This window comes from Hylobates moloch, unplaced genomic scaffold (genome assembly GCF_009828535.3).
Source record: "Hylobates moloch isolate HMO894 unplaced genomic scaffold, HMol_V3 SCAFFOLD_7, whole genome shotgun sequence".
NCBI classification, from domain to species: Eukaryota; Metazoa; Chordata; class Mammalia; order Primates; family Hylobatidae; genus Hylobates; species Hylobates moloch.
Window position 1 is genome coordinate 116,950,240 of NW_026652282.1, and position 22,621 is coordinate 116,972,860.

At 38.9% G+C, this 22,621-nt stretch overlaps 1 protein-coding gene across 3 annotated transcripts in view; it reads right to left on the reverse strand.

Moving 5' to 3' along the window:
• The window catches only part of ARHGEF6 (Rac/Cdc42 guanine nucleotide exchange factor 6), a 117,256-nt gene that overhangs the window by 16,425 nt on the left and 78,210 nt on the right, over positions 1-22,621 (reverse strand). For all 3 annotated transcript variants that reach the window (XM_032757723.2, XM_032757724.2, XM_032757725.2), the window contains exons 10-12: positions 6,426-6,564; positions 3,742-3,801; positions 1,592-1,738 (exon numbers count right to left, since the gene is read on the reverse strand). In XM_032757723.2, coding sequence (XP_032613614.1) covers positions 1,592-1,738; positions 3,742-3,801; positions 6,426-6,564 — 346 coding nt within the window. The remainder of the gene's footprint in view (positions 1-1,591; positions 1,739-3,741; positions 3,802-6,425; positions 6,565-22,621) is intronic.

Below are 22,621 nucleotides of genomic sequence, written 5' to 3' on the forward strand. Positions count from 1 at the left end.
CTCTTGGAAAGTCATCAATAACTGCCTTCTAGCAAAATCCAATGGCTTCCTCTTGGTCCTTACATTCCTTGCCCTCTGAACCTTCAGCAGCAGGCAGCACACTGGCCATTTTCAAGTGCTCCTCGTGGAATTTCCATGACAGCATGCTCCCCCAGTTCTTCTCTACCTTCCTCTTTGTCTTTTTATTCTTTCTGGCACTGATTCCTCCTGCCTTCACCCAAGGGGTTTATCCCAAAGGTGTGAATGAGTAATAGTTAGACTCACTGCAATAACCTTCCCTGGGGTATTTGCATTTTAAATGAGATTGCTTATTAACCCAAAGTAATGAATCTCTGCCAAAGATGTGTCAAAGAGTGTAGGAAGATGTTTTGGGAGAAGGAAGACAATTCTAACACCAGATACATCAAACCAGGTACCATGATCAACCTTTCTCCCTTTCTCTGGCCCCTTCCTAAAAGAAATAATCCATCTTCAGCTCCCCCCATCCCCTGGGCTTCTCTCTGGATATTTACTTCCCAGGAAGGCACATCTGTTAGGGACATCTAAGTCTCTGCCTCCAACTCTGACCTCTCACTCACATTTCCATACTACGTTAACAGCTGCCTATGGGACATCTCCACCTAGATTATCTACAGGTCTAAAATTATATTTTTCATCTCCTCTAGCCCAGGGGCAACACTTCCTGTTGACTTTCCCTTCTAAAGATGCCTCCAATTTGCCCCTTCTGCTCCATTCCCAGTGTCACCACCGTCTTAGAGGACTCCTTCTCACTTTCCATCCCAGCTGGCCTTTCTGCTTCTCGTCCATTCCCTCCAGTTCATTTGACATATGTGGGGCTCAGATTAGTGTGAAACATCCCTTTCGGAGTGTTGTTCTATGACTGTGGACTCTCATTATTTCCCATGGCCTGCTGCATCCGTCTGAACTACTCTTGCCTGATGTCAAGCTTCTGCATAATCTAATTCTACCTGACTCAATCAGTCTTTTACTATGGCCAAGTTGCTTCTTTTGCTCCCTACAGGCTGGTTTCCTTACTGTGCTGCAGCAAACCAAAGCCACATTTCTGTTCTCTCCTAAGATAAAAATGACCTCTGCCTTGTGAAATCCTCCCCTTTTGTTTTTGTGCCCCCTCCTCAAGTCCTGTCTCCATAAGGTCTTCTTGATCTCTCCCTCCTGTGAACTTCTATGGACTCTTGTTGAGATCGCAAAATCGAACATTGACTATTTGGTTTGTTAGCTAGGTGCAACTTGTGTTTTAGTCTGTTTTTAATGAGTTCTTTGAAAACAGGGATCATTGCTTATTCTTTTCTCCTATCTCCCACAGCACCTAGCAGAATGTTGAACAAAGAATAGGTGCTCAGCTTCTGATTTGAATGTTGTAGCATTTGACTTTGATGGAAGAACAAGGAAGAAAAACTACTTAAGAGGCTCAGGCAGGAGGACTGCTTGAACCTAGGAGGCAGAGGTTGCAGTGAGCCAAGATGGCACCACTGCACTCCAGCCTGGGTGGCAGAACAAGACTCCATCAAAAAAAAAAGGAAGAAAAATATGAAAGATGGAAGAAATGATGTTGAGATTTGAAACACCTTACCTCACATGCTCCATACTGCACCATTACTTGTGACATAAAAATCACATTTCCCAAGTTTTTAATATCTTCTCCTTCCCATGCCTGAATAGGTTCGGACAGTATCTGTAACTCCAGCTGTTTTCTCTTCCTCAGATCTTGACATTGCCCCTACAGAACCAAAGCAGAACATAATGGAATAGGAATTCTTATGAAATAGACTAAAATAAGACCAAAGTAAGATGTGGCTTCTGACTCTTTGGTTCCCACTGAGTCCCTATTCCTCATCATGAATCCCATGACCAGGCCTGTTCTTGATAGACAGAAAGATCCACTACCCTAAATCTCTAGGCTTGAGCCCCCAAAAGTTTTGTGAGGAAGGCCTATTTTTCATTTTGCCAAAGCGTCAAAACAAAATGCTAGAAAGAGCTTATTTCTCCCTCCCTGTAAAGAATATGGGAAAGCAAGCAGCCAAATCACACAGACCAGAGCCAGGTGAGGACCTGGTAGATTCAGATCTACTGGTTGGTGCCCCTGCTTTAGCTCCTCTTACATTGTCTATCGTTGCATAAATAGGGCTTTAGTGACAAAATAATTGTATTTCTAACATATACTCAATTTCCAACAAGGTAACATCTTGAAAATAATAAAAAACAAAAAATTTCTCCTGGAGTTATAGTGAAAGAGAAAATTAAATTCTTTATGCCACAGTGAATCAAACTTATAATGAAACCTAGGCACTGCTGTACTTTGTTTAATGACCAAGTTTGCTGTGAAAAAAATACTAAATTAGTTTTTATTTCTAAAAGGATTGGAAAAAAGAGATACAACTGAATTTCATGATGACATACTGAAATTTAAAACCAAGAAAAAATTACAGTTTGCCAACACTATGTGGGGTATGAATACTCTCTCTATATATATGCATATATATACGTGTATATATATAATATATATACACATATATAATATATATATATATATCACTGCTTAAGAAACTGTGAGGTTATCTTAATTTAACAGCATGCCTTCCAAATTGAATACAAAAATAAGCACATGGTTAGTTCTGTTACTGTTTCCAAATGAATGTAAGATAATATTTTGGGGGTATATTTTCTATAAAATCTCTGCTGTCCCTTTCAGCTACATGGAAACTCAAAGAAACAAATTCACTGTACACATATTTTAAGAACACCTATAGTAGGAATAAATATACTAAATCATCAAGGCAAGTTATATAACATAATCAGAAAGAAATACAGGTTTTTAAAAAGACTCATTTTACATTCCTATTTATACAAGAAAAAATAGAAGAACCATAATTATGATAAATGCTGTGGGTTTCACTGGGCTGTTCTATTAGCTTGCGCCATGTAAAACTGCCAATATTGGACTGTTCTTGGCATATAACAATGGCAACTTTAACCTAATACTTACTCTGGTCTTCAACTTGCTGTTCAACTACAGACACATCAATTACTGATCTTTCAACAAGGATTAATAATTAAACATTAGTCCAAATCACTTATAATGCTACAGAATTATGTGAAATGAAGCTAAGTTTAATCAATTGCCCAAAATGAAGTTTTTCTTTCCTCCTAAAATGGCACGAAGTGGTTTTATATCAGTGGGTTCAAGAAGATACATTAACCATCACACTGAAGACACAAGATCACAGGTACTGTTGATAGCAACCTATATAAAGCACTTGCATTTTAGTACTTTAGGTTTTTTCCCCCCTTTTAGATTTGATGAAGGATTTCTTCTTCATATGCAAAGAAAAAACTCATACCCTTTGGCATAACTAGTTGAATCCAGTATTGATGCAAATCAGTGAATGATGAGTTACACAGACTCGTCATTAAGTGAGCAATGGGGGTAAAGACAAAGAGACAAAAGGAAACCCCCCACCTACACATCAATGCTTAATGTGGCTTAATGTGGCTGAGACTGTAAATGTGATTGCTTTATACCCTCAGCCTGGCAACCTTTCTTAGGTAAGCATGATTTTTGCAGGACAAAATTAAATGAAACAATCACTGCTATACTGTCATGAAAGCTTATTATTTCCATTCTAAAGACCTTTGTATAGGGAAATAAATGTTACACACAAATCGCTCTTTCAGGAATAAAATATACAAAATGGAGAATTATGATTTTAAAGCATCACCTACCATGAGAGTTTTGAATGCCACGATTGCTTTCAGAATATCCTGATGATCTGGATGAGTATCCTATCAAAGGAATACATTTGAAAACAATGTTAGAGGAGAGAGGATCAGCAGTTGCCAAGGGTTAGGGGTAGAAGGAGAGTATGGCCACAAAGATAGCCAAGAGAATTTTGGGGGATGATGGAACTGTTCTGTATTTTAATTGTGGTCATGGTAACATGAATCTATACCTGTGTGAAAACTCATAGAACTGTGCACCAGAAGAAAAACATTAATTTTACTGTATACTAAAGATTAAAAAATAGAGCAGCATGGGAGCATTTGGAATCTCAGTGACTCTAATTATTAGGTGATTAAGAAATTAAGAGAGTTGGTAACACATCATATATTTAGTAACAATGTAGTAAAAGGCAAGAGTTCCCATTTCCCTTTTTGCTATTATACTTTGGATAATGACTATTTAATAATAAATATAATAATTAAATAATTATTCCAGGGATATCATTAGGTCATGTTGTTGGTAGATGACAGGAGGTAGGGAATGGTGGAAACAAGAGTCGTGGTTAGAGAAAAATCAATCTATTAGCCGGGCATGGTGGTGCATGCCTATAGTCCCAGCTACTTGGGAGGCTGAGCTGGGAGGATCAGCTGAGTCCAGAGGTCGAGGCTGTGATGAGCTGTGATTGTGCCACTATACTCCAGCCTGGGTGATAGAGTGAGACCCTGTCTCAAAACAAACAAACAAACAAACAAACAACAACAACAGAAACTCAAGAGAAAAATCAATCTAATTCCATTTCCTAAAATGCCTCCGTTTTCTTTCAGCAGTGTGAACATGGCAGATTGGAAAAGATTCCAAGTTTCATACCATATTTTTCCTTCTTAAGCAAGGCTCTTACACATGGCCTGCAATCCTGTGGTACTTGCAATTCCGAAAAGTGGACAGATTCAAAAACGGCTTAGAGGAATCCACAATTCCATAACTGTTTATGAAGGGAAGATAGAGATTCTTATGGGTAGATGTGCACCTAACATTGGGGCATATGGGATATGACCTCTGGAACTCAGCTGGAGTAAGAGAAGACCAAATCTCCTGCCTCACTAGTCTCGGGTGATAAAATACAGAGCTGAACAGATTAGGGGCCTGACCCAAGCCAAGAATGATATTGCTCATAAAAAGTAAGGTTGTATTCCTTTACAGTAAAATTTATCCTTATCCAAATCAACTGACAACCAAGAATTTCAGGTTTTATTCTACTGTTAGCAGCCATGTCAAATGCTCTGAAATCTGCACAAAGTGTCTCACCCAGTGGTGAACTAGTACTAAGGGCTTGTATTTTCTGATGATGGGAAATGAGAGGCAACCAAAGACATGTCACCCACAGCAAATGGAGGCAGGAGGAGAACAGGCTCCACTACAAGAAAGGCTGGGATATAGGATCCAGGCAGCAAGAGCGTCTGGGATTTGTTTCTCCCCAAAATAAGTGCATATTTGTATTTCGACACTGAAAAGTAATAGAAACTGAGGCCACTTGTTTCTGGATTTTTGTGATAAGCAAGGAGGCCAAACCTCAAACGGTTCAGCAAACTGGTTTAGCTTATGGAAAGGCATCCAGAGGTCAACACCTTCCTGAGCCCTAACTGAAATTTCACACTGACAGGCTTTGCTCACCAGCTCCCCACTGCCTCCAGCTTTCAGGCAGGTCAAATACCCTGAGAATGTGGTTTCACTCAGAGAACATTCTTTCAATCCTTACAAATGCTGACAAGCCCAGCAGAGTGCGGGTGCACCCTTTTACTTTAAAGATAATCAAACCCCTTGAAACCTCAAAACCTTTCCCCAGACACAGGAAGAGCAACTAGGGTAAACGCAGCCTCCTCCAGCAGGCCCTCCTCTCCCACCCACACTTAAATCCCCCATGAACAATCACAAAAGAACGGCTCAAGGAGCTAACTCTGCTGATTGGTTTTTCATAACATGAGGCCTTTGGTTCTTGGTGAAAAAATATTCAATTATCAGGCCTCATTGCAAAATCTTAATATTTAGAAAAGATTATAGCTATGCTACAACAGTTGTAAGTAAACTGTAGGTTTATAAATAAAAATGTGGGGGGACTCTGATGTACATGCATGATGTGTAGAGAGATACCACTAATATTGTGTCCATCCATTAGTCTTTAAGGAATACCAGAATCTTCCATTGTTATCCAGAGACAGGAAGTTGAATGATGGCAGAATTCTAGAGATAAATATTCCTGTCTATAGTGAACTTGTTCTTTGTACATTCTGATGTTGTTTTGCTCTATCTCCCCCAATAAAGTTGGTTAATATACCAGAACCAAAGAAGATTTCTTAGTTGGATTTTGACCAAACTACTGAGAGGGCAAAAGAAAACTCAAGTTAGCAAGTAAGCATAGACTTAAGGGAAGCCACAGGACCAAGGCTTGGAAGAAAAGAGCGAAAAGGGAGAATGATCATTAATATCTAGTAGCAAAGAATAAGGATCTTATTTTGCTGCATAAAGAGGAAAACTAGAAGCCTGAGAAGAGAGAAGAACAGATAAAGTAAATTTCGAATCCAAGACCTTGATTCCTCTGCAAGGCCATTTTGGAGGCAAATTGGCTGCGTCCTCCAGAGCACAGGACCACACTTGGCACACAAGCTTGAAAAAGTTCACCTTCCCTTACCTCCATATGCCGTTCTAACTCTTGCAAGAGAGTAACATATTTCTCCAGTCGCATGAATGGTTTGCTGAGGCTTGTTGTTAAAATAAGGATACCTGGGCTCGATGCACCTTGATTTTCCATGAATTGTTCCAACTCATCACTAGCAAAAGAATAAATATAATTTTGTTACTGTTGAATATCTCATGTAAAGAATTATCAACCTAAAATTATTTTACTGTATTTGACACAATATAAAACCAAATAAAAATGTGTTTTACTAGTTCAAATGCTGTTCAATTTGTTTTGGCTCAACTAAATCAGGTTTTATTAAGTTCCTTCTGTAAAATCAGCACCAGGGCTCCTTTGGTGAGCCAGACACTCATGATCCCTGGTGTCACACATTCAACAATTACTGACTGAGCATCTACTAAGTGACAGGCTCTGTTCTCTGATGGGGCTACAGCAGTGAACAAAAAAAAAAATCCCCACCCTTAAGGAGCCTACATTCATGGGCGTGAGATATACAGTGTATCAGATGACCCAGAACTTAAAGTATAATTAAAAAAATAGATTTTCTTAATCACTTCAAACGTCCTAGTTATTGGCTGGTCAGGTGCCTAAAGATAACAATCCACAAGGTTGTATCACCCACTTGTAATGTTCTAGAATCACTTCCTGCATTTAGATGCCAGCATGTTTGTATGACTAACCACAAAGTCACTTAGCCCAATATCTAAAACCAGTGCAGCAGGTTAACCAAACACTTCCATAAGGCAGTAACTTGGTGAAAAAATATATTAATATTTTATGAACTGTGTGTTGTAAATGTCTAATTCTAAGCCAGTGCTTTCTCTGCTGTTTAGCACCGTTCCAAACTGTTTACTTTCCACCAACAGGGATATTGAGTCCTGGGGCTGCAAGATCATTTTAATACATATTTAAGCAAAATACACTTAGAGAAGGAAACCTACTGCCTAAGTGACAGCTTATGCTGAAACTTCTGCTTTATTACATGGCCCTTTTACCTCTTTGGTTGGCCATGCATATCCAGTCAGTCACAAATCTTCTCGGATCTGTTCATTCCTTCCCATTTCTGCTGCCACTGCCTTAGTTCAGGATTTCAGCTCATCCCATCTGGCTCACTTCAATAGACCAGCTGTTTTCCTGGCTTCCAGGCTTTTTCCAGGTCCTGCAGACTACCATTTTAGCCTCATTGCTTTCCTACCCAAGAAGCTCTGAGTGCCTACAAGATCAAGTCTTAACTTTTTAGACTCCTACTGGCTCCACCATCTTTCTCACTACTCCCCAGCAGGAAACCCCTACTGCAAAGTGACCTACTTATTCTACCTAGAACACGTCTTATGCCATGGTTCCCAACTGTGGTGTGCTGCTGTAAGGTGTGAAGTGTGTTCAAAAAACTTGCTATCAGTAATAAAGTACAAGGAGGCTGGAAACAGAGCAGATTGCAGGTCATCCCTATTAATAATAGACACCCACCCACACTCTCCCTTCGTGGGCTTTTCTGAGCAGGAGAGAAAAGATGGAGTTTCAGCTAATGCAACAGCAGCCTTGAGTCATGCAGCATGGCACGTATGTTGGGCTGGGAATGGCTGCCTTAATGGAGTCTAGATCACATATGAGAGGTCATATCTAGCAATTGCTGCTAATCCTTTTATAAAACTTTAAAAAAATTATAGAGATGGGGTTTTGCCATGTTGTCCAGGCTGGTCTCGAACTCTTGGGCTCAAGCAATCCTCCCGCCTCGGCCTCCCAAAGTGCTGGGACTACAGGCATGAACCACCGCACCCAGCCTGCTGCTAATCCTTTTATCCGTTTTTGTAGTCTTGTTCCAGAAGTAGCCAAAAGGAGGGAAATGTCCTAGACTTGGAGTCATAAAACAGAGTTGGTGACCCTGGATGAGTTGCCTGAGCCTCAACTGACTCATGTTTATAAGAGAGATAAAACCTACTTCCTAATAAAATTGCAAAGATTAAATATTGGGGGTTTTAACGCTACTGTTTCATGCTAAGAATTGTACATGCATTCATTCTTGTTTAATGACAACAACATTTCCACATAGGTTTTCTCCCCATTTTACAGATGAGAAAGCTGAGAGGAAGGGTGATAGTAAGTGGCTACAGTGGGATTCATACTCAGGTCTGAAGCCAAAGCCTCAGGTCTTTTCAGGATACCATACTGGCTCTCTGCAGGACAGCATTTTGTAAACTTTAAAGTAGTCAATGGATGCATCATTACTATTATTATCCCAAGACAAATACCTTGCTAAAATCACATCTTTAAAAACTACCAGTACCTGTGGTTTCCAACTTAATGGAAATTCGATTGATGTTTAATTGCCAACCAAGAGCATAACGTGCATAAAGAAGTTTAAGAATTCATTGCATATAAAATATAATTAGGGAAATAACTCGGGTTTGGAGTGCATTTGAGTAGAAATGTAATTTGGAGAAAATCATTTTCCTAATTTCTTTTCGATTTAGTAAACAAGTTTTATTTTTTCTTTCAGTGACTAAATGACTGCCTGCATCCTCAACATTTTACTCAAATTGATGCAAGAGTTAAAGCAATTAAAAGCAAATGCTAATGTGTACCTTATTATTACCTTCCATGCAGCATTCTAACTTCTAGGCTTGCTAAATATTATAAAACAATTTAAATTTATTTCAATACAACATGAGATCACTATCTTGAATTAAAACACTGGTTCTTCAGAAAAGATAATTTTACTAGGGCAACAAAAGAACAAAATTGTCCTAAAATGCCTTTTATCTATGATAAATAGATCCTAAAAGACACATTTTATTTAGCCAAATAAACATAATACATAAATTAGTATCATTATACACAAATATAATACATAAATATATATTGTTATACCAAAGAACAATCTGTCTTTTAAATGTAGAATTTTATACAGCCCACTTGAAATAGCAGTGGATTAAGACTTGCTTTTCAAGCTTAACATGTTCTGTATATGTAACATGATACAATAGAAGCAGTTCTCAGTGTATAAATGCTGTTTAAAACAACATACATTTATTTCACAGAATGCATGGTGGATGGGGCTCTGGGATATTCTGGGTTGGACTGGAAAGCTGAAGAAAACTATGTATACTATAATAACACTACAGAGCTTAGCCGTCTCATATAGAAGTGTTTCTGTGGCATCTTTGTATAGGTTTCTAATTTGAATGATCATAACTCTACCTAGCAGAAGGTCAGATATTCCTCCACTCCACCTCAATTACTCCCCCACCAGCCCTTCAGGGGAAATCACTGTGGCCCAAAAGGGGTGGTGAGGCAAGACGAGCTGGCTGCCACAGCCTCTGGCCAGTGGAAAATTTCAAGAGTGCCACTCACACTGGGTAGAGTGGTTCCCTTTCTTCTCTTTTTCATTTATCCAGCCCCAGAGATTAGGTGGTGTGCTTCTTTTGCTTCTTTTTTTGTCCCCACTCCTTTTTTTTTTTTTTTTTTTTTTGAGACAGTCTTGCTCTGTTGCCCAGGCTGAAGTGCAGCGGTGCAATCTTGGCTCACTGCAACCTCCACCTTCAGGGTTCAAGCGATTCTCTTGCCTCAGCCTCCTGGGTAGCTGGGACTACAGACACATACCACCACATCCAGCTAATTTTTGTGCTTTTAGTAGAGATGGGGTTTCATTATATTGGCCAGGCTGGTCTCGAACTCCTGACCTCCAGTGATCCACCTGCCTCGGCCACCCAAAGTGCTGGGATTACAGGCGTGAGCCACCGAGCCCAGCCTTGTCCCTACCACTTTTTGTTTGTGATCAGTCTTACTTGCTTCCTTCTCTGGTCCTTCAAAGACAGAAAAGAACAGAACCTAGGCTCAGAATTTTTTCTGTGCTCCTTGCCCCCAGAGCAAGTACACAAGTTTTTGGGGAGTTTCTCAAAGTCTTCATTGCTGGCAACCATGGTAAACAAAGAGTGGAGAGAACTAACAAGAGCAAAAGCACACCACAGCAGAGACGGAAGTGAGGTCCAGATCTGTCTTAGCACCAACTCCTCTTCTCTCTGATCTCTCATTTAACCCTCTCCCTCGTGAAAAAGGATGAATGCCACACTGAAGCAAGCACAGGAGAGAAGCGGGTATTTTTGTAAAAGAGAGGTTATTCCCAGGAAGAAACAGGAGCTACCGTAGCAAGCTAACAGGGGAGAGGGAGGGGAAATCCCGAAAGACCTCACCCAGGGGACAACAAAAGACTAGAGCGGCCATTCAAATATATGCAAATATGGGGACACATCAAGGTTGGGGTCTGATTACATATCCAAATTCAGGCCATACACGACTGCATTTTTTAACAAGACACCTGCATGCAATCATACAATTTTAAGGCTGGATCCCTTCTCAGGGCCAATTGTTATAAGCATTCCTGGTATGGTATTGCCACCTAAAGGCCGAAAGGAGGAAGTTCACCTCAACATTACAGCTTCAGCAAGGAAAGAACAGAAATCCACCAATGTCCCTATTTCAGCTGAAATCTTCATCTAAAAAATGTTTAATGTGAATTTTCTGTGAATTTCATTTCACTGTGCTATGACTTTAATAGGTCAGCATAAATTGCCACTAGATGCATGTAAAATAGTTGAGATTATATTAAAAGCACATGTGAGAAAAACCGCAAGTATTTTAATTTTCATCCCTTTTACCTGTAAATAAACCAGTAACATAAAAATTTAGTTCTATGAGGACTCCAGTGAGTCTTCCATCATTTCAAGGGATATTATAAAATTCTCAAAAAACACCATTAACTAAAATTAAACAGGGCGTTATACTTCACCAAAAACTTGAGAATCTTTTAAATCAACTGTGTAACAAACTTTAAACCATAATGTTTGAGGGAACCTTTACTTAATTTTAATTATAAAATTAAATTCCCAACATAGGTAAATGTAGTCAGTAACATTTTAACACATAGAGTTACAATGGAAACTTCTCTAAACACCACAGAAAGTCTGCCACTTGAGGTAAACCATTTCTTTCCAGTATTCATCCAGAATATCGTTTTCATATCAAAAGGAGAACATGTGCTCATTTTACTGGTGTTAAGGAATTTGCCCTTATATTCACAGGACATTTATGTATTCATCAAAGGAAAAAAGTCTCTGAATCATTTTTTCTTTATTGTAGATATGTAGAAAAGTATGAAAACATTCCTGGAAATGACAAAAACAAATTTAGGACTGTGGTTCACTCTGGTGAGGGAAGAGAAGAGCAGGAAATATTGAAGAGAATACACAGAACTTGAATTGCATCTATAATTTGTTTCTTAAGCTGAATAGTGGGTACGTGGGTGTACTTTATATTATCTCTGTTCTTTGTATGCTTGAAATATTTTATACTTTTTTTCCTAAAAAGAAACTAGTAGCTGGTAAGTAGAAGATGTTTAAAGGACACATGGAGCATGGTGACACTGTGCTGGGGGCTTAGTATACATTATTTCATTTCATCCTCACATCAGTCCTGCAAGGTAGATGCTTTGACCCTCATTTTACAAGTGAGGAAATTAAGGCTTAGAAATGAAGTGAATTGCCTTGGGTAAAACAGCCTCTAAGTGGTAGAATTGTGAAGTGAGACATTAAAAAAGTGGTAAAAAGTTTAGGCTCAGATCAGGCAGGGACACAGAAGGATGTAAAAGGAAATAGTAAGGAGTTCCACTTTTGAGATGGTGGCATGAGATTCACTGGATGCACTACTCAGTTAAAAACAAAAAAGCATAACAGGTGAAAACCATTTAGACCACGCGCAGTGGCTCACGCCTGTAATCCCAGCACTTTGGGAGGCTGAGGCAGGAGGATCACTTAAGCCCAGGAGTTTGAGACCAGCAAACTCTGGGCAACACAGTGAAAGCCCTGTCTCTACAATTTTTTTATAATTAGCTGGGTGTGGTGGTGTGTGCCTGTAGTCACAGCTGCTCAGGAGGCTGAGGTGGGAGGATTGCTTGAGCCCAGGAGTTCAAGGCTGCGTTGAGCTATGATTGTATCACTGCACTGCAGCCTGGGTGACAGAGGAAGACCTTGTCTCTAAAAAGCCAATAATAATAAAAATAAAAATAAATAAAATATCTAGAAGTTGTCCTAATGATATAAGATAAATGAAAAAAAGTATTTATTCAGGAAAATCTACTAAAACTCAGTAAGAACAGGGAGAATTTACAGCATTTGAGCTATGACCAGCTCTCCCTTTTCTCCCTCCTCCCAACTCAGCTTGACAGAAGCTCCTTTCTGGGCAACTGTGACCAAGTAGAGAGGCCTCCCTGGCCTCTCAGCTACCAGTGAAAAAATATGATATCTCACCAGGAGGGACAGGTCATCAGCACACCTCTCCCCTTCAACTCTGTGTAAAAGAGGCTAAATTCCTCGTGAGTGTGCCTGAGAGGTCGAAAGCTCACTTCACGCAGCCCCCACGCAGGCTGGAGAGTAGGCCCAATCACCCTCACCCCAGCCCAAGTGTAGGGTAGAGAGTTCCATGCTGGAAAAGGCAAGCTGGAAGAGGCAACCAGAGGGTACCCATGCTGCCCAGCTCCCAGAGTAGTGAGATTTTGCCCAGAGGGAGACGCAGTCCATGGGAACAGAAGAGTTCTGAAGATCTCCATGAAGAAATTGGTTTTATTTGGAAAAAAGGCATGTGAGGATATTCAAGCTTAAGGGCTCTTGCCAAAACAAAGGAGATTTTGGTAGTAAGCAAATAAAAGGAGGCGGGTAGCTCCTGTCACTTAAGTGCAAAAAGCTAACCCATAGGCCAGCTAGGTCACTAGCGAGAGAACCAGGGAAACAGACAGCTAGGAAGTGCTAAGAAGGATCAGAAGAAACCTCAAAGTCTGGTCTCAAAAACTGTCTCCAGTTGAACTTAATTAGATCAGATGGTGGAGCAATTTATGCCCCCACGAAATTGCCAAAAATATTAGAGCCAATCAGCTGGAAATTAGGAGAGCCTAACACCTGGGTGTGATACCAAATGGGGCTTAAGAGAGAGATCAGGGAGTGAGACAGTCAAAGACAGCTCTGCTAAGACCACTGTCATTCCAGAGTGACGGCATGCCTGACCAAAGCTGTGCCCTCTGAAGAGTGATACCAGAGATTGTATGCTGTGAGCGAAATAGACTTCACTAAAATAGCCAAATCGAGTTACTAAACAAACACATACGCAAACAACAAAAACATGTCCCAGAGAGTGGGGAATGAAATCAGTATCACAGTTGTGAAATCTAAAATTACCTAAAATGTCTTGTTCTCAACAACAAAAAACAATATGGCACACAAAGAAACAGGAATGTGTAACTTACACAAATAAGAAACAACAGAAATTGTCAGTAAGAGGCAAAATGTCAGACTTAATAAAGTCTTCAAAGTAGCCATTATAAATATGTGCAAAGAACAAAAGGAAACCATGCTTAAAGAAGTAAAGGAAGCTATGATGACAATGTCTCACCACATAGAGAACATCCATAAAGATGTCGAAATTGTAAACAAAAAGAAAGAAGAACCAAATGAACATTCTAGAGTTTAAAAGTAAAATAACTGAAATTTAAAATTTCATTAGAGGGGTTCAACAGCTGATCTGAACTGGCAGAAGAAAGAATCTGTAAACTTAAAATACATCAATAGAGATTATGAAATATAAAAAGGAGAAAAAAGAATAAAGAAAAATTAATAGAGCCTCAGAGAAATATGGAAAATCTTTAAGCAAAAGAACATATACATAATGGAAGTACTAAAAAGAGAGGAGAGAGAGAATGGAGCAGAAAAAATATGCAAAGAAATAATGACTAAAATTCCCAAATTTGAGAAAAACATCAACCCACACATACAAGAAGCTCAATGAATTTCAAGTAGGATAAATGCAAAGAGGTCCACACTCAAACAAATTATAATAAAAATTCTGAAAGTCAAGGAGAAAACTGAAAGCAGGAAGAGAAGAACAACTCGTCATGGGCTAGAGAACCTAGATAATATTAACAGCTGATTTCTCGTCAGAATCCTGGAGGCAGAAGGCAATGGGATGACATACTCAGAGTACTGAAAGAAACAGAACTGCCAACCAAGAATTCTGTATTCATCCAAACTATCTTTCAAAATGGAAGGTGGAATGAAAACATTCCCAGACAAAAACTGAGAGAATCCTTTCTAAAAAATCCACCTTACAATAAGCACTCAGTGAAGACCTTCAGGCTGAAAGCAAGTAAACCCAGACTTAAATTTAAATTCACATATTAAAACAAAGAGCACCAATAAAGGTAAATATGCAATTATGAAAGACAGTATAAATCCATGCTGCTTCTTCTCTTAACTGATATAAAAGCAATTGGACAAAGCAAAATTTTATAATTTCATTGTTGGATCTATACACACATCAATTTAATATATTTGAAAACCACAGCATGAAGGCGATGGGTGGGAGCAAAGGTCTGTTGGAATAAGAATATAATACCAGAGAGTAACACAAATTCACAGGAAAAAATGAAGGGAAATAGAAATGGTAAATAAGAAAGTTAATATAACAAACACTATAAATATATTTTTCCTTTCTTCTCTCGGTTGTATTAATGGACATAAAATTAAATAACAATTATAACATGTATTATTGTGTATATGGAGTTCATATTTATAATAATAATAACAAAAAGGGAAGAGAAAACAGTTATACAGGAGTCACGTTTTTATATATAACTAGAATTAAGTTAGCATAAAAAATGAAGTCCATTCTGCTAAGATATATATGGAAAGTTTTAGAGTAACCACTAAAAGACACCCCAAAATATAGTGAAATATTGTAGAGAAAATTTATAACAAAAACGTTTAAAATAATAAAAAATTAAAATATAGTGAAAAAATCATTAAAGCACTTCTGATTTCAGCTCTGACATCGAAAGAGCTTGGAAGTCATCACACTATAGTCATAATTTAAAAAAATAGTGAACAAACTGAAAATCAATGACTTTTGTTAGATTTACTGAGAATTGAGATCACAGAAAAAATCACCACCTCAAAATCTGGAGAAACAGTGAATACAGAGAATTACAGCTGAGATTAGCTTCCCTAAAGCAGAAGCCACTGGACCCAGTAACTGGCAGGAACACTTGCATAGTGATTTCAATGAATTCCTGGAGTCTGAATGTGGACCCCAACTTGCGATTTAAAAACTCCTGGAGAACCATCTTGAGGAGGCGGGGCAATGCTTTTGTGGGTTTGGGATCCAAAAACCCAAAAATGTTCTCATAGTGAAGATCAGAGAAAAATCCTCTCATGTTTTGGGGTAGGAGTGGGGGCGGGGTGTAGCATCCATTTTGAAATAATCCCAGAACCTTTTCCAAAACAAAGGCCTGTCTTCCAAGGGAAACTATGTTGCCAAGTCTTATCTGACCTGAGGAAGGTACAATAAGCCAGCTTCAGCCCTCTCTCATCTTCCTGCCATTTGTGAGAGGACTAAAAAAGGCTAAGCACGGCTTCTGGAGGTCAATTTCCAGGGACTCAGGTCTACTAAAAAATTAAGACTTGTTCATAACATTATAGAATGTATCCCCTTCCCCAACACCTTATCATCACATTGACAGGGCCCCAGTATATAATCGCAGTGGATTACAGGGAGGGATCTGCAAGACACAGACTCTATTTAAGAAGCAGCCGGGCGCGGTGGCTCACGCTTGTAATCCCAGCACTTTGGGAGGCCGAGGCGGGCGGATCACGAGGTCAGGAGATCGAGACCACGGTGAAACCCCGTCTCTACTAAAAATACAAAAAAAAATTAGCCGGGCATAGTGGCGGGCGCCTGTAGTCCCAGCTACTCGGAGAGGCTGAGGCAAGAGAATGGCGTGAACCCGGGAGGCGGAGCTTGCAGTGAGCTGAGATTGCGCTACTGCACTCCAGCCTGGGCGACAGAGCGAGACTCCGTCTCAAAAAAAAAAAAAAGAAAAAAAAAAAAAAGAAGCAGTTCTTAAGAAACCCAAAGATAGGCAGGGCGCGGTGGCTCAGGCCTGCAGTCCCAGCAGGATTGGGAGGCTGAGGCAGGTGGATCACTTGAGGTCAGGAGTTTGAGACCAGCCTGGCCAACTTCATGAAACCCTGTCTAAACTAAAAATACAAAAAAATTAGCCAGGCGTGGTGGCACATGCCTGTAATCCCAGCTACTCAGGGGGCTGAGGCATGAACATTGCTTGAACCTGGGAGGCAAAGGTTGCAGTGAGCTGAGATCGTGCCACTGCACTCCAGCCTGGGAGACAGTGAGACGAAAGAAAGGAAAGAAAGGAAAGAAAGAGAGAGAGAGAGAAAGAAAGAAAGAAAGAAAGAAAAGAAAGAAAGAAAGAAAGAAAGAAAGAAAGAAAGAAAGAAAAGAGAGAGAGAAAGAAAGAGAAAGAAAGAAAGAAAGAAAGAAAGAAAGAAAGAAAGAAAGCCAAAGTTAATAAGGGAGAAGAAAAGGAAACAAGAAAAATCTAAAGCCCCTCATACTTACAGCTACAACAAACATTAAACACAGGCAAGATCTTAGTCAGATTAACAGAAAACCTCACAGTAAACACCTAGTTACCTCAGTTCCTATTACTTAATTTATCATGTCTGCCTTCCAACAAAAAATTACAAGGCATGCTGAAAGGCAAGAAAAAAACAGTCTGAGGAGACAAAGCAAGCTTTAGAATCAGACTCAGATATGACACAGATTTTGGAATTATTAGGGAATTCAAAATAACTATGCTTAATATGTTAGAGGTTCTAATGGATAAAGATAGACAACATGTAATAAAAGATGGATAATGTAAGCAGAGTGATAGAAACCCTAAGAAATGATCAAAAGAAAATGCCTGAAATAAAAAACACTGTGACAGAAGTGAAGAATGCCTTTGATAGTCTAACAAATAGGCTAAACATAGCTGAGGAAACAGTGAGCTTCAAGTTATGTCAATAGAAATTTCCTAAACTTAAATGTAAAGAAAAAAATTTTAAATGGAAGAGAATATACAAAAACTGTGGAACAAGTACAAAAGGTGTAACATTTGCATAATGGGAATATAGACAGAAAAGAAAGAGAAAAGAGAAGAAATATTTAAAATGTTGACCCTATTAGGCCAAGAATTTTGCAAAATTATTGACAGATCCCAAACTGCAGATCCAGATATCTCAGAGAACACCAAGCAGGATATATAGCAAAACATATCTACACCTAGCCATTTCATATTCAAGCTGCAGAAAGGCAAAAGCAACAAGAAAATCTTGAAAGAAGCCAGAGAGGGAAAAACACCTTACCTATAGAGGAACAAGGATAAGAATTATATCAGACTTCTCATTATAAACCATGCAAACAACAGAATGGAATGAAATATTTAAAGTGTTGAAGAAAAAAATGACAACCTAGAATTCTGAATACTTTCTCAAACAAACAAAAAATGTGGGAAATTGTGGCCAGACGACTTGCCTTGCAAAAATGTTAAAAGAAGTTCTTCAGAGAGAAGGAAAGTGATATAGATTTAAAAACAACAAACAAAACTTGGATATACATGGAAAAAAGTATTGGAAAAATAATAAATCCAGGTAAAACAAAATATTTCATTTTTCTTCTTTTTTTTTTTTTTTTGAGATGGAGTCTCGCTCTGTTGCCTAGGCTGGAGTGCAGTGGTGCCATCTCGGCTCACTGCAAGCTCCGCCTCCCAGGTTCATGCCATTCTCCTGCCTCAGCCTCCCTAGTAGCTGGGACTACAGGCACCCGCCACCACGCTGGCTAATTTTTTGTATTTTTAGTAGAGACGGGGTTTCGCCGTGTTAGCCAGGATGGTCTCAATCTCCTGACCTCGTGATCCGCCCACCTCGGCCTCCCAAAGTGCTGGGATTACAGGCGTGAGCCACTGCACCTTGCCTCATTTTTCTTATACTTAATTGATTTAATAGATAACTGTTCAAAGTAATAATAGCAACAGTGTATTGGGTGATTTTACTTTATGGAAAAGTGAAATGAATTACAATAATATTATAAGGGATAAGAGGGAGGAATTGAGAGTATTCTGTTATAAGTTACCTATGAAATGGTGTAGTGTTATGTGAAAGTGTTGTTAGATTTAGCCGTAAATACATAACATAAACTCTAGGGATACTGGTAAAAATTTTTAAAGAGAGTATAATATGCTAAGAGAAAAGTGGAAATAAAATAATATAAAATGTTTACTAAAAACAGAAAAGGCAGAAAAAGAGAGGTAAAAAAGAAACAAAGAACAATTGCAATGAATAGAAAACATGGCAGATACTAATCCAAATATATAAATAATCACTTAACATGTGAATTTTCTAAATACGCCAATTAAAAGAATGAGACTGTCAGAGTGGATTAAGAAACAAGACTCAACTATATTTTGTCTACAACATATATTTTAATCTATGACAATTAAAAGTAAAGAGATGAAGAAGGATATATCCTATTAACAATAATTGAAAGAAAGCTGGACTAGCTGTATTAATTTCAGAGAAAGCAGATTTCAGATCAGGGAAAATTATCAGAGATAAAGAGGGAAAAATATACAATGACAAAAGGGCAAATTCTCCCACAAAACATAATAATCCTTAATGTGAATGCACCTAACAACAGAGTATCAAAATACATGAAACAAAAATTGATAGAACTGAAAAGAGAGATAAATCTACTATTGTGGTTAGACTTTAACATCTCTCTATCAGGAATTGACAGATCCAGCAGCAGAAAATTAGTAAGCAGACAGTTGAACTGAATAGAACCATCAATCAAGTGGTTCTAATTAACATTTGTAGAATATTTCATTCAACAACAGCCACACTTTCTTCTCACACTCACATGGAGCATTCACCAAGACAGACCACGTTATGAGCCATAAAATACAACTTCAATTTGTAAGAATAGAACAATGTCCCAACAAATGGTGCTGGGACAACTAGATATCCACATGCAAAAGAATAAAATGGAACCATAAGCACAAATTAACTCAAAATTAATTAAAGACCTAAACATAAAAGCTAAGATTATAAAACTCTAAGAAAATAAATAGGCATGAATCTACATGACCTGGATTAGGCAATAATTTCTTAGATATAACACCAAAAGTGCAAGCAACAACAACAAAATGACATATTGGACATCATCAAAATTAAAATGTAAAATCAAAATTTTTGTGCTTCAGAGGACACCGTCAAGAAACTGAAAAGACAACCCAAAAAATGAAAGCACATTTTTTCAAATCATATATAGGCACACCTCATTTTATTGCACTGTACTTTATTGAACTTCACAGATAATTGCATTTTTTACAAACTGAAGTTTTGTGGCAACCGTGTGTCGAGCAAGTCTATCGGTGCCATTTTTCCAAAAGTCTGTACTCACTTTGTGTCTATGTGTCATATTTTGGTAATTCTTACAATACTCCAAACTTTTTTTTTTTTTTTTTTTTTTTCCTGAGACGGAGTTTCACTCTTGTTGCCCAGGCTGGAGTGCAATGGCGCAATCTCGGCTCACGGCAACCTCCACCTCCCAGGTTCAAGTGATTCTCCTACCTCAGCCTCCCAAGTAGCTGGAATTACAGCCATGTGCCAGCATGCCCGGCTAATTTTGTATTTTTAGTACAGACAGGGTTTCTCCATGTTGGTCAGGCTGGTCTCAAACTCCCGACCTCAGGTGATCCACCTGCCTTGGCCTCCCAAAGTCTGGGATTACAGGCATGAGCCACCATGCCTGACCACAATACTCCAAACTTTTTCATTATTATTATATCTGTTATGGAGATCTGTGATCAGTGATCTTTGATGTCACTATTGTAACTGTTTGGGGGCACTATGAACCATGCACATATAAGAGTGAATTTAATCAATAAATGTTGTGTGTGTTCTGACTGCTCCACCCACCAGCCATTCCCTCTTCCCCCTCTCTCTTCTAGGGCCTCCTTATTCCCTGAGATACAACAAAATTGAAATCAGGCCAATAAATAATCCTACAGTGGCCTCTAAGTCTTCAAGTGAAAGGAAGAGTCACGCGTCTCTCACTTGAAATCAAAAGCTAGAAATGATTCAGCTTAGTGAGGCAGGCATGTCAAAAGCCGAGATATGCTGAAATCTGGGCCTCTTGCACCAGTCAGCCAAGTTATGAATGCAAAGGAAAAGTTATTGAAGGAAATTAAAGTGATACTCCTGTGAACACACAAATGATAAGACAGCGAAGCAGCCATATTATTGTATGGAGAAAGTTTGTGTGGTCTGGATAGAAGATCAAATCAGCCACAACATTCCCTTAAGCCAAGGCCTAATACAGAGCAAGACCTGAACTCTCATCAATTCTGTGAAGGCTGGGAGAGGTGAGAAAGGTGCAGAAGAAAAGTTTGAAGCTAGTAGAAGTTGGTTCATGAAGTTTAAAGAAAGAAGCCATCTCCTTAGCAAAAAAAAGTGCAAGGTGAAGCAGCAGGTGCTGATGGAGAAGCTGCAGCAAGTTATCCAGGAGATCTAAGATCATTGATGAATGTGCCTACACTAAACAATAGGTTTTCAATGTAGAGGAAACAGCCTTCTATTAAAAGAAGATGCCATCTAGGACTTTCATAGCTAGAGAGGAGAAATCAATGCCTGGCTTCAAAGCTTCAAAAAACAGGCTGACTCTCTTGTTAGGAGCTAAAGCAGCTGGTGACATTAAGTTGAAGCCAGTGCTCATTTACAATTCTGAAAATCCTAGGGCCCTTAAAAATGAATCATGCTAAATCTATTCTGCCTGTGTTCTATAAATGAAACAACAAAACCTACATAACAGCATATCTGTTTACAGCATGGTTTACTATTTTAAGCCCACTCTTGAGATCTGCTGCTCAGAAAAAAAAAATTCCTTTCAAAATATTACTGCTCATTGACAATGCACATGGTCAACCTAGAGCTCTGATGGAGATGTACAAGGAGATTAATGTTGTTTTCATCCCTGCTAACACATTCATTCTGCAGTGCCTGATCAAGGAGTAATTCTGACTTTCAAGTCTTGTTATTTAAGAAGTACATTTCAGAAGGCTATGTATAACTGCCATAGTGATTCCTCTGATGGATCTGGGAAAAGTAAATTGAAAACCTTCTGGAAAAGAATCACCATTCTAGATGCCATTAAGAATATTTGTGGAGGAGGTCGAAATTTCAACATTAACAGGAGTTTGGAAGAAGTTGATTCCAACCCTCATGGACAACTTTGAGGGGTTCAAGACTTCAGTGGAGGAAGTAACTGAAGATGTAGTAGAAACAGCAAGAGAACTAGGATTAGAAGTGGAGCCTAAAGACGTGACTAAGTTGCTGCAATCTCATGATCAAACTTGAATAGATGAGGTGGTGCTTCTTATGGATGAGCAAAGAAAGTGGTCTCTTAAGATGGAATCTATTTGTCATGAAGATGCTGTGAACACTATTGAAATGACAACTAAGAATTTAGTATTCCATAAACTTAGTTGATAAAGCAGTGACTGGGTTTGAAAAGACTGCAATTTTGAAAGAAGTTCTACCATGGGTAAAATGCTGTCAAACAGAATCACGTGCTACAGAGAAATCTTTCATGAAAGGAAGAATCCATCGATGTGGCAAACTTCATTGGTGTATTATTTTAAGAATTTTCCCCAACCACCCCAACCTTTAGCAACCACCACTCTGATAATTTAGCAAGCATCAACGTTGAGAGAAAACTGTCCACTAACAAAAAGATTATAACTTGCTGAAGGCTCAGATGACCATTAGCATTTTTTATCAATAAAGTATTTTTTTTTGAGACAGAGTCTTGCTCTGTCACCCAGTCTGGAGTGAAGTGGCACGATAGCTCACTGCAACCTCCGCCTCCCAGGTTCAAGCGATTCTCCTGTCTCAGCCTCCTGAGTAGCTGGGGTTACAGGCATGTACCACCATGCCTGGCTAATTTTTGTATTTTTAGTAGAGACGGGGTTTCACCATGTTGGCCAGTCTGGTCTCAAACTCCTGACCTCAAGTGATCTGCCCACCTCAGCCTCCCAAAGTGCTGGGATTACAGGCATGAGCCACCACGCCCAGCCAATAAGGTATTCTTAATTAAGGAATGTACCTTGCTTTTTTAGACATAATGCTATTGCACACTTAATAGACTACAGTAGAGTGTAAATATAACTTTTATATTCATTTGGAAACCAAAAAGTTCATGTGACTCACTTCATTGCAATATTCACTTCACTGTCGTGGTTTGGATCCAAA